Here is a 12,091-nt window from a genome sequence, read left to right as displayed (position 1 = left end):
AGGAATGTGATCAGCAGCTCACACATGGGTTTTTAATTGTTGTCATCAGAGGAAATGTTCTTAATGCAAGCAAGGGCAATAGAATTTGATCCACAAATGTCTAGATTTGCAATTTCTGAGTACTCAGGTGTGTGATTACTGGCAGGCTAAAGTGCTTTGTGAGATTGGGGTAGAAAGAGTTCTTGCCAAATTCTCCTGAAACTTCTTCTTTCTTCCCTGCACTCCCATGATGATACATGCACTCCCACTGGAAACAACCAGGTAGAAAGAAAAAAAGAACAAAATATGCTTTTCTATGCATCAAATGTCTCAAGTGCTCCACAGATGTGGGGAGTTGAGCTGCAGCTGGGACCTGTTGTCACCTCCTGTGCAGATGGATGCATCCCTGAACCCTGAGTTGGCACAGGTGTCAGCTGGGAGCTCTGCTCTGTTCCAGGTGGTATCACCTCTCCTGAGCTTTCCCATGCCATGTGGGCATGTCTGATGGAGGGGTAAGGAGGGATTTCCTAAGAGCAGGGAGGGGGCTGGAGCAGCTCTCAGAGATGGCATCTGTGCTTGCTTTTCTGTTGTTACTGCACTTCATGGCAACCACAGACCCTTTCTTGTGGATGATTGCAGTCACCCCAGGTAGATCCTGACAGGCTGGTGGGATAAGAGAAACAATGCAATCTGTGAGAACTTCAATGTGCTTGAGCACAGTTACACAGAAATTCAAACAGCTACATTTTCTGTAAGTGTAACTAACAATATTGCTGCATTGTTGCCTCACTGAAAGTGGCCCAGGTTCCAAGCAGGATTTGGTTTTGTGCTTCAGGCAGTAGGGTTATATGCTTGTACCAGATGGAGCTTTTAAATTTTCATCAGCAGGTTTATAAACACAAGAATATCCTTTTATCTGCCCCCAGCTCTTTTACTAATTAGTTGCAACTGTTGAACTTCAATTAGCATGGAGTGGAGGAACAGATGAAATAATGTACATTCTTACTCATGATTATCCATCATGTGAGAATGAAATATACATTAATAATGACTGTTATCAGTTTTTTGGGGCTTTTCTATTGGTGCTTTCCACCCCTTTAATACTCGGTAGTATAAATGAGTGAAAATAGCTAAAAATAATAAGGCAGATTCTCTGGTGATGAAATTCTATTGCAGGCAAAGAGTGAGAGTTTTAAGCCTTGCTCATCTTTGCTTTGATCCCTGTAGGTGTTGGGCCAAGCCAACACAAGGGTGTGTGACAGCTGTGTTGTTAAGTTTGCCATGGGAGGATTTTACAGAGGCATTTATAAAACTACATTTTTCCTGCTGCTGAGAGCCGGCCAGAGAGGTCTAGGCTTTGAAGCAACCCTGCTGTGTGTTAAGAGAGAATCCCAGATTTTCTGAGGGGTGCATGTGCATGGAGAGGCAAAGGGATTGATGAGTTGAATACTGTCTTTGCCTTTAGCAGCACGTTTACTGGCCTGCAAGGTGTGCTTGTGTTCTCTGTGTGTGCTCCAGCTGAGAAGCTCTTTCTGGACCCTGCAGGCATCCTGCTGCTGGGCTTGTTCCCTGTGGTTTATAAATCATTCAGGAGATTTGCACCTTTCAACAGCAGTACCAGCTCTTTAGAGGGTATCGAGGAAGGATCTCTACCTTAACTGCTAACTTTTAGGCAGGAAAAGGTTTGGGTGTACTTTCAAACATCAGTCTTGGCACACAGTTTGAGAATGCATTGGAAAATTGTCAGGAAAGCTAAGGAAAGGCAGCACTTTGCAAGGTCTAGATTGGTTCTGGGCATTCTGCATCCAGCTTTTCATGTCACAGAATCATAGAATGCTAAGGGGTTGGAGTGGACCTTAAAGACCACGTAGTCCCAACTCCATGGGTAGGTCAGGTTCTCAAAGCCTTACCCAGCCTGGCTGTGAGCACTCCCAGGGCTGGGGCATCCATCCCTGTTGGCTCTCTTGCCTTAAGAAGGCTTTGCTGGAAAAGTAATCCACTAGGAGGATAGGGCCTACTGTTGGGAAATAGAGATGCATAAATCTGAACCAGTAACTGAAAGAAAACTGTTCTCACAATAATAATATTGAAATATGTTCTGGCTAATCAAACCCAGAATATACCCCTGAGACACTTACCAGTCCCTCCTTTGGTGGCTTGTGCTTCAGCATAAGGATGTCAGCTTTATGACTGTGGAATAAAAAGCAGTAGAGTCTCTGAAGCTGGAAAAGACCTTTCAAATCACTGAGTCCAACCATAAACCTCACACTGCCAAGTCCACCACTGAACCATGTCCCCAAGTGCCACATCTACATGCTGTTTAAACACCTCCAGAGATGGTGACTCAACCACTTCCCTGGGCAGCCTGTTCCAGTGCTTGGCAGCCCTTTCTGTGAAGGAATTTTTCCTGATCCTCAAACTTAGATGGCAGGAGAAAGTCAAAACAGCATTGCTCAAGTCTACCCTGACAACATGAAACCAACAGAATTTTTCTTTTCCCAAGTCATGCAGGCTTGGTATGTGTAGCTGGAGGCAGCTGCTGCTCTGTCACAAAGTGTGGCTGTGAGCAGGAGGTAGCAAAAAGCCAGCACGACCCAGGGGTCTGCAATTGCCACAGGAGTCTGAGTCCAAGTGCCACTTGATGGAATTATCACAGATGCATGAGATTTCAGTTTAACTTAGCATAGGCTGAGAGCTGACTGTGGAAAAATCGACCTCTTCTCTGATCTGCTATTCTGATGCCATAGCTCACTGTTAAAAGAAGGCCACCAAGCTTTTCTTTGTACTGCACTGGAAGTGACACATTGCAAGGGGAGGGAAAGTTCTATTTAAAATTGCATAATCAGAGATGAAGTGCAATTGAGAAGAAAGATCAAAGACAGGAAGTAGGGACAGGAAGAAAGAGATATGACGTACAGTGTGTCTGCACAGACAGCTTAATTTCAGACAGATTAATGAATCTCTGCTTGGGAAGGGTGGCTCTCTATACCGGGAGAGAAAAACAGCCTTCTGCCACCACACTGAGACTCCCTTTGAACATGGTCTCCTACCAAAATGAAGGGCTGCACTCTGCTTCTCATTTCACAGCATTAGAAAAGACCGAGCTGTTTTCTGCCTGCCTGCATCCTGCTTATGTAACTTGCAGATGAGGGCTGAGCAACCTCTGGCTGAGCCTGGGAAATTTCCTTGTGGGTGACTCAGGTGCTTGGCAAACACTCTGCTGCAGTGGGCTTGAAGATGAGATTGCAGTCAGAGGCACTACCAGAGCCCAATTCAAGGTCTCCTTATGGAACTCTTCCTCCCAGAAGATCATCCTGGTCTTGTCACTGCCAAGTGTCCCTGTTGTGCTGTATTAATTAGTGCAGAGCATCCCCCTTGATTGCTCTGAAAACCACAGCCCTGCCTGTTACCCAGGGATGTGGGTCAGCAAGGAAGGAAGGAAGGGAAGAGCTAGACAAGAACAAGTCCTTGGCCTTTGCATTAATTTTATCCATAGGGATTCCATCAGTGTGTGGGGTGAGCATTTAGTGCAGCAGGGCTGCAAAAGGGGGACTTCACGGGGAAGCACAGAGTCCACCTTTGCAGTCCTCATTCTGAAACTCCATGCGGTCACCAGAACAGTGTTGGTTTGGAGGCTGTGAATCTGGCTGAAAGCTGAAGGTCAGAACTGCACATTGTGCTGAAGTAAAATTGAAAACTATGAAAAGTAAGGAATAGACCTTGAGATGAGGGGAAAAAAACTGAAACAGATGCAAAACCATCTCAGCTGCAAACCAGATATCCTTGTGGGTCAGCTGTCATCTCCAGGAGCAGCAGATCCCAATTTCCACCTCTTTGGAAGTGTAACTGAGAGGAGCCAGGAGACCTGTACCACCAAGTAGGTCCAGTCACTGCAGTGTCAGGGCTGGGACAGCTGTGAGGTCCCTAAATCAGCCCATCTTACACCAGTCTGTGCAGGAAAGCCCTGTGGCAGCCCAGCTGTGTTCAGAGCAGCACTTGGTTTGCTCATGCAAAGAGCCTGTTTGCCAGACTGCAGTGGGAGGGGGACAGAAAAAGGCTTTGCCACAGGGATGATGACCTGGTGACTAATGAGTTTCATTGATCCCTGCTTGCAGGAGAGAGCAATCCATCACCTGCAGCTCCTGCAGGCTGTTCTGCTGGGGGCTCTGAGGAAGCAAACGTGAGCTGCTACCCAAAAGCAGGGCTGGGTGAGCCCTCTGAACCTAATGATGCTGTGCTCTCATGGGTGTATGAACGTGATGGTGCAGAAGATCCCAGCATCAGGGACTCTCTGGATGGCTTCTACAAAATGTATTGCAGAAGGCAGCCAGAGAGAAAGGATCCGACCTACGAGGCTGCCTCACGGTGTCTGTCACAGAAGATTTCAGAGCTGCAACAAAAGGATGGAACAAAATATGTGTCACGTTGCCTGCAAATGGCACAGTTGGTCTTGAACAGAGATGGATGTAAGATCTTTCCAAACTACCCCACTTCTGCTTGCTTTTCAAAGCCAGCTGAAGAAGAAGTGTTGTTGGAAAACAGGAGGAGGACACCTGGACTCTCAGATGACGTCCTGCAGTTCCTCTTGAAACAAACACAGGCAGAACGTAACCCTGATGTGTCACACAAGAAGTGAGCAAGACACTGCTTTCTTTCTGTCATGGAAGCTTTGTTTCCCTCCAGGAAGAGGTGACTTTCTTAGACATTGTTCTCCAAGCACCGCCCTCAGCACCAGGTGCTCCATGGAGGGGTTCACCCACACCAGACCTTGCACCTTGCTCTCTGAAGGGCAGCACTGCATGAGGAGCATCTGTGTAATTGCTTGGGATGTATTGACTGATTGGGAGGGACCATGCAGTGTTTGTTACTGGTGTTTGCATCCTTACCCAGGGTTAACAGTGGTCCAGCCCGAATTCAGCCCCTGGGTGGGCATTGCTGTCCAAGTGCTGTTGGCTGTAACAGAACGTTTGGATGACCTTGGCATGGCGTGCCCCAGCCCTGCAGAGGGAAAGTTAAGATTTTGTTCTGCACATTTGCCTCCACGGGGTGCCTGTTAGCTCTGTGTTTTTACCTACAGACATATAACCCCGCAGTTATGACTGCAGTGCCAGGTGAGTGTTTCTGACAGAAAAAGAGTGTGTGTGCATGAGAAAGAGAAAATACAGCTCTGAGTATGCTCTCTGACAGAGCTTCTGTCCTGTTTACCTCCCCACCATTACCCCCCCCAACAACCTTCAGTTCTTTCTTTCATGGTGTTGCTAATGAGATCCCTGGGGGAAAGTTCCTTTAAAATGAAATGGATCTCTCTGAGCCCAAGGAGGCTGATGTCAGACAGCAGCAGAGCAATGAGCCCACACACAGACACTTAAGGTTTCTCTTGCAGAAGCCTCCCAGCTTGGTGGCTTCTCTGTTGTTATCTGCCTCTGCCAGGCAGATAAATGTCTTTGTGCATGTTTTCCACCCACTGGCTGGTGGACAGAAGGAGCAGTTTGCTGTAGTGATGCTGTTTGCTGACTGGGGAGGCCATTCTCCAGCGTGGGTGTGAGCAAGGGAGCACAGAGTGCCAGAAGAAGGGATGTGTTTAAGATGAGAGCAGATGGGCAAAGGAGGAAGAAAAAAAGAAAGGAAGGGTGGTTGGGGTTTCAAAGGTCATCAGTGTGGTTGCTCCAGTACAGCCACAGTGCTCACACCAGTTTTGGTATTTGATGTTCAGTGTTTGCCAGCCCAGCTGCAAAGCTCTCATCTGCTCCCTGTCCACACTGGGCAGATGTCAGAGTGGGTGTTTGTGTTGCTGTGTTCCCCACGTCACATTCCCTGCTGCAGTCCCTGCAAGGGGCTGCTATTCCTGCCTTGCTGCCCCTGGCAGATTGGCACAGCCACTGTGCTCTGCAGGTGTTTCTGGCAAAGGCAGTGGAAGTTTGGCTGCTGCCTTCAGTCTGAGCAGGAGGGGGCCCAGCTGGCTGCCAGTTATGGCCAAAGTCTTAGGACTTGGTTTAATTTCTCTTTGCAAATAGATTTATATTGGAGCTGCCTGGGTTTAGCTTCCTGTCCTTGAGTCATCATAGAACAAATAACATTTGGCTTTGTGGTGGTCCTTCTCTGTGTGTTGCTTGCTTGCTTTTATGGCAGAGGTGTTGTAGATGTGCTGGAGGGCACACAGAATATTGGAGCAGACCTTCAGCTGCTCCCCCAGCATTGCTCAAGTTAATGGTGCTAAGGGGGAAAAAAAGAGGTGAGGATGCAGCATCATTCCTGTATTAGCAAACAAACCCACGGGTGCTCGTGTGTCAAAATCCAGATGAAAGCATCTGCTGGTAAAAACTATTGAGAATGGTAATAACAACTGGTTTAGCCACAGATACAGCTGGAAGAAGGAACCATGCTCCTCTGTGTGTCAGTAATTACAGTAACACCACTGGCCCCTCTGCAGCTTACGTGGGTTCAGCCCCATGGATGTGTCCCAGCCACAAGGACACTGGGATTGACAGAGGTAGGGAGGTACTGCTAAGGATGTACAGGGGACAAGGAAGGTCTTCACTGTGAATCAGACATTGTTGTTTTTAATTTTTTCCAGTGTTTATGTTGTTCCACACAGTTAAATTAGCTGCTGTGCAAAACCTCTTAACTGCCATTTTAAGGGAAGTAAATTCCCATGAAGAGAGAGATAAATCAGAGGTCTGCATCTGAATCCCTTTTGTTGCTGTATTTGGTCAGTGCTTTGGGTTAGCTTGAAAACCATCTAGTCTCCTATTTAAACTTCTTAAATAATTATTTTAATTAAAAAAAAAAAGCCAAAGACATTTGATTTCCACAAAGAAAGCTTGCAGAAAAATAGGAAGTTCCTGCTCTTTAGGAGGGACCTACTCATGTTTGAGACATCCCTACTGGCTTTTGATGTAAGAGAAAAGAAGCTTGGAATGACAAAATAGAGAAAAGGTGGCTGCTGGAAGAGCATGAAGAGAAATACTGGCAGAGGAGAGCATGAAACTGTTCAATTTTAAAGACTAACGTAGGCAGAACAGACTGGATGCAGCTGAAAAATTTGGATTATGACTCATATCTACAAATCTTGGCTGGCATCTTGCAGAGGACATGGTAATCTCTGTGCTGCTGAAAGATGCAGTCTTTTGAGAAGTTTGCACCCCTCAGAATCAGGAGTGCTGCAGCTCTGTTCACTGCTCACTTCCAGTGGATCATGGATATGACTATCCATGGCTTCCTCAAGGTAAAAAGAGTCTTTTTTGCATGGCGAGTACCTGGATTGGCATGAAGCCCTCACAGAAATGTCCCATCTTCTGTCCATTTCCCCCCAGCCTGTGCAATAATCTGGGAAACTGAGTTTATTCCTGAGAGGTGAAGTGCCTTCCTCTCTCCCTGGCTTGCACTTGGCTTAGTTCTGACACCTCTGTGGTTTCACTCACCCTAGCTCCCCAGCTTGTTGGCCTCCCCAGCACTGGTGCTTCTCACCTCTGCTGGCAGAGACCACTGCTGTCACCTCCTTCATCCCTCTGTGTGTGGAGGCTGCTTTAGCAAAGGCATCTGGGGCTTACACTGCAGAACAAATCCAAGGGCTTCTTCTTCCTTCTGTTTCTTCAAGGCCACAGCCAAGGAGCAGCTCTGTGAGCCTGGCTTAGGACAACACCTGAAAACCTACAGCACCTTTCAGGGCTCTGGGAGTACCAGGTCCCACAAGATCCTCAAGCAAACCGTGTAAGTGAAGTAAAACAGAGGGAATCGGTCCCATAATGTAGGGCAAGCAAGGCCAGAATTGCTCCCCCATTGCCAAGCAGGAGGAACCCAGGACATGGTGAGGACTGGCTTTGGCCCAGGGGTTTCCCTGTGCACAGCCCAGATCCAAACCCCACCCCGGGTGTGTTAGAGGTGTGTGTGCTGGGCTGGGTGTTTGGCACCCGAGCTGGAGCAGCATCCCCAGTCCCAGAGGGGTGAGGGTGCTGCTGCAGGCCTGAGCCCCTCCCAGGCACCCCCGAGTGCTGCCTCTCCTCCCTTCCAGAAACGCCTGACCAAGCTCTTTGCCATCCTTGCTGAATCCTGAGTGTTGTCACTCCCTGGCTGGAGCTGCTCCAGGACGTTTGCTATCAATGGCCTCTCTGCTGCTGGCTCCCACAGCGTTTTTGTTTTCCCTCCCACACGCTGGCTGGTGGGAGGTGCTGATTCATGCCAGTCCTGCAGCCCAGGGGCAGCCAGGGAGGGCTGAGCTCCTGCCTCAGGTGCTGAACTAGCCCTCAGCTGGCCTCAGTGAAGTGAATGGAGCCAGGGCTGTTACACCACAGGGATCTTTCCCCGGGAGTTTAAGGTGCTTTGGTATGCCTGGATATATCAGGACATACCTTGTTAAAACTGCTATATGACAGGCAGTGTACATCCTGTATAAATGTGGCTATTCCATTACTGAGCATTGGTGATTTTGTGTGGGGCATATGTTTTCCCACAACACAGAAGTTCATTTTAAAAATACCCTGTTCTGTAGGCTTTCCCTAATGACTATTTTCCCACACACATCAATTAGGCAACAGCATATGCCAGCATTTCTTCCTTAAAAGTAAAATCTGGCACATAGCACACAGAGCATGAAGCAATAAGATGTGACTAAAGCAATAGCTGGAGCTAACCAAAGCCAGAAAACTTGTGGCTGAAAGGTCAAACGTTTTTTTAAATTGCCTTTGCAATGGCCTGTTTGTTTGCAGGTGCTGGGACTTGGGAGGGAAAGTCTTGTAATAAAGAACAACTGTCATAGGAAATTTCACCCTCAGTACAAGCCAAACAAACTTTCACTTGCATTGGAAGGTAGGTTCCTGTAATGGGAGATGTCAGTCAGCCTTGGGGCAGCTATCACTTTCCAGTGTTACCTCATTGCTGTGAGAGATGAGGCAGGGATGGTGCTAAATGGCTGCTAAAATCAGCACCTCCGGGCAGAGAAGCAGGGTGATTTTGCAATTAAGGGTGCTGAGGTGGGATGCTGTGCCCTGCAACAAATCTGCAGTGTGACTTCCACCAATTCGTTTTTCCAAGTTGCCAGCAGGTTGTTTTGAGTATCTGAGAGCTTCAGAGAGAGAGTGAAAGGGCTGTGCCTTTACACCCACATCTCTAACAGCAACTCCCCTCAGAACCCTGCAATTAGAGGTTCAAACAATAACAGAGATTTTGCACCTGTGGTCCAGGCCCCCCTGTTTAAGAAGCAGCCTGTGTAAGTGTTCTGTGAGGCAGCTTGGTTTTGATCCCTGTTTTTGCCTCTTCCCGGGTCTGACCAGTCCTTGGGCCCAGCTGAGCAGCACAAGATAAAGTGGGAGTGCAGACAAGTGCTGTGCTGGGCTCTGTCTCTGGGAGCCTTCATGCTGCTTGTCTGCTGGTCAAGAATAGACTGGTTGCACGTGAATTAGTAGGAAAAAAAATTCCTCTGGCAGAAATTCTTCTCCTATTTTGAGGGCTGGGGGAGTCTTTGCAAAGGCAGCAGTGAATTAGGCTGAAAATGCAGTGGTGTGCTGGACAAGCACCAGACTGATTCCTGTGCCACTTCCTCCTGTTCCCATTCCCATCGGGTGCTTCTGCAGCTGATTTTTCCCCAAAAAGATTCAGGCTCAGTGTTGGGAAAGCCACCCACCGTGGCTTTTTCTTTCTCATATCCAGGGTAGCAGAATCTCTTTCAAGGTCTCTTTTCCTGCTTTTCCTGTTTGGATCACCTTCCCACCATCAGGGTTACTAGGCAAATTTACACAGATGGAGCATCTTCCTGCTATTTTCATTTTCCAAGGCTGCCTTTAAGCTTAAGCCTTTTAAGGTATTTTGATAAGCTCACAGCATTTCACACAAAGGGCCTAAAAGTCTTAAAATCAGGGTATGCAAAAAGAAAAGGATAGTCTTAAGGAGGAAAGATGCTAGCAAAATATTCTCCTGCATTTTGTAGGTTTTGCTCTCTCTTTCCTAGGCTTTTTTTTTTGCAATCGAGTTTTGTTCTTTGTGCCAGTGGTGATTCAAAAAAAGGGTGATGGAAAATTTCTTGGGTGATTCCTTTTGCTGTGTGAATACTGCTGGCATAAAATAGATCTCTCAACACTGTGTTTTCAGTCTGCAATTATGTGCAAGGGCATAATTGGATTTTTGTTTCAGTATATACATTGTTCAGTAATAAAAATTTTATTCTGAAACCATTACAGTGTGTGGCGAAATCTATATGTTTTTATGTTACAAAATGGAAATTTGCCTATGAAATTTCCATGACACTATCAACCACAGAACAGTATTGTTCTTACCAAATAGAACCCTTGCTGAGAGTCAAAGTGCTATAAATATTTAAAGAAATTAATTACTAAATAAGCCAGAGTAGTGCCCCAGTCTTTAAATATTAAATGGAACATGCACAGTTGACAAAAAGCAGGCAGAAACACTGAATGGGGCAATTTAATGGCCTAAATGTAATTATTTGCAGTGCAAAGAGAACTGTTAAAGTAATTTTTTGCTTAATGACAAGCAGTACTCAGAATAGGAGGGCTTACATGTCCACATTTCTCTTGCTGAAAGAAATTTCTATCCTGTTCTTTATTCTACTACAGAGGCCCCAGAGTTCACCAAGGAGGTTAATTGACCAGTGTGAGTAAATAAAGGTCAGGGGGGTTGGCAGGGGTTGTTTGAGGGAGGGTTTTCTTTGGGGCAGCACCTGGGTGGCAGCTCAGCCGTGCCCAGCTGCAGGGGGAGAGCTGCTCCAGCCATCTCCAGCTGCTCTCTGGGCATCCCCTGCCTGGGAACTCAGCCCTGCAGTGATGCCAGTCCTCCAAAAGCCAGCCCAGAGAGGTGTGGAGGCAGCTCCTGGGCATGGGCCAGGACTCCTGGTCTGCTCAGGAGGGTGTTGGGTGCTCCTACTGCCCCCTGGTACAGGAGGAGGTGCCCGGGGCTGTGGAGGTCGCTTCTGTTGTCAGCAAGGCAATTGGTGGCAGCTGAGGCTGGGAGAAGGTTCAGTCACAGCCCGATTTGTAAAGCCATGAGAAATCTGTCAGGGCTGCTTGTGCCCCTGCTCAGGATCCAAAAGCTGCATTTTGGCTTGATGCCCAATTCATCTGGAGTGATGAACCGGCCAGTTCAAGTCAAAACTCCGGGTTTTGACTTGGAGTCCAGCAGATCATTTTTGGACAGACAATCAGGTGAGAAGTGGCAGCACAGAAAAAATGAAGTCTTGTGACTAAAAATGCCAGTGGTGCCCACATAGGCAAATTCCAACTTTCTGTTCCAGGAGGAGATGTGCTTGTTGGTTCCCATCTGTGTCATCTTCCCCATGGAGGCACTTGCCAGTGGAATTGCAGGAGCTAACTTGCATTTCCTGCCTGGAGCAAGCAATGCCAGAGGGTTGCTACTAGGGAAGGGCCTAGGAAGTGGCGCTTCATGCTGACTGCAGTGTGGAAAAACTGCCCCATGGCTCCAAAGTATGCTATTTATTTATTTATCTATTTATTATTTTAAACTTATTTTTGTATTGCAGCATTAATCCAGTTTTCTGCCATCTGACCTAACAAGCTGAGAGAAGGATGACTGGGGAGGAAGAGAGGTATGTGTGAGCAGCAGATGGGAAAATGTTCTGTGGAAAACATGGGATGCTGGATAAGTGTTTGTGTTTATACTTGCTCTTCCTCTCCCACCTCTATTTTGGGTTTGGTGGTTTCTTTTGTTTTGTTCTGCAGCCTGTGAGTGTATCCAGAAGCCCTGAGGATTTATATCAGGTAGCACAGGGCTTTTTCCAGAAGACCACAGCAGGTCTGTGCATGTATTTTTCATACCACTTTAATAGTTACGACATCCCTTGTAGGCTTATTTTAAACTCTTTTCAGTTAGGCCATATAATATTTGACCTCATTTCTGTGGAATAGATACATCACTGAAAAACAGGAGCTAGAAGGACCCTACATGGAAGAGAAGAGGGTTACAAGTGAAGAAAATTTGTTTATTTGATTGTTTGTGGAATGTGGACATGTGAAATGTCCACATGTGAAAAATTGTTTGCTTGTTTGTGAAATGTGGACATGTAAGCCCTCATTTTTTCTTTGTTTTAAGAAGACTAAGAAAGACCATTCAGGAAGAGTTGAACTGACTTTTTAAGGTTCTCAAG

General features: G+C 46.9%; 1 protein-coding gene across 12 annotated transcripts in view; it reads left to right on the top strand.

Moving 5' to 3' along the window:
- Positions 1-10,145, top strand: part of SHLD1 (shieldin complex subunit 1) — a 62,717-nt gene extending 52,572 nt beyond the window's left edge. For all 12 annotated transcript variants that reach the window (XM_085577265.1, XM_085577273.1, XM_085577272.1 and 9 more), the window contains one exon: positions 4,095-10,145. In XM_085577265.1, the coding sequence (XP_085433391.1) occupies positions 4,095-4,615 (521 nt within the window). In that variant the 3' untranslated portion in view covers positions 4,616-10,145. The remainder of the gene's footprint in view (positions 1-4,094) is intronic.
- The last annotated feature ends 1,946 nt before the right edge of the window (positions 10,146-12,091 follow it).

This window comes from Lonchura striata, chromosome 3 (assembly GCF_050655825.1).
Source record: "Lonchura striata isolate lonStrDom1 chromosome 3, ASM5065582v1, whole genome shotgun sequence".
Classification (NCBI taxonomy): Eukaryota; Metazoa; Chordata; class Aves; order Passeriformes; family Estrildidae; genus Lonchura; species Lonchura striata.
Note: the sequence above shows the minus strand (reverse complement) of the source record. Positions and strands in the feature narration are given on the sequence as shown.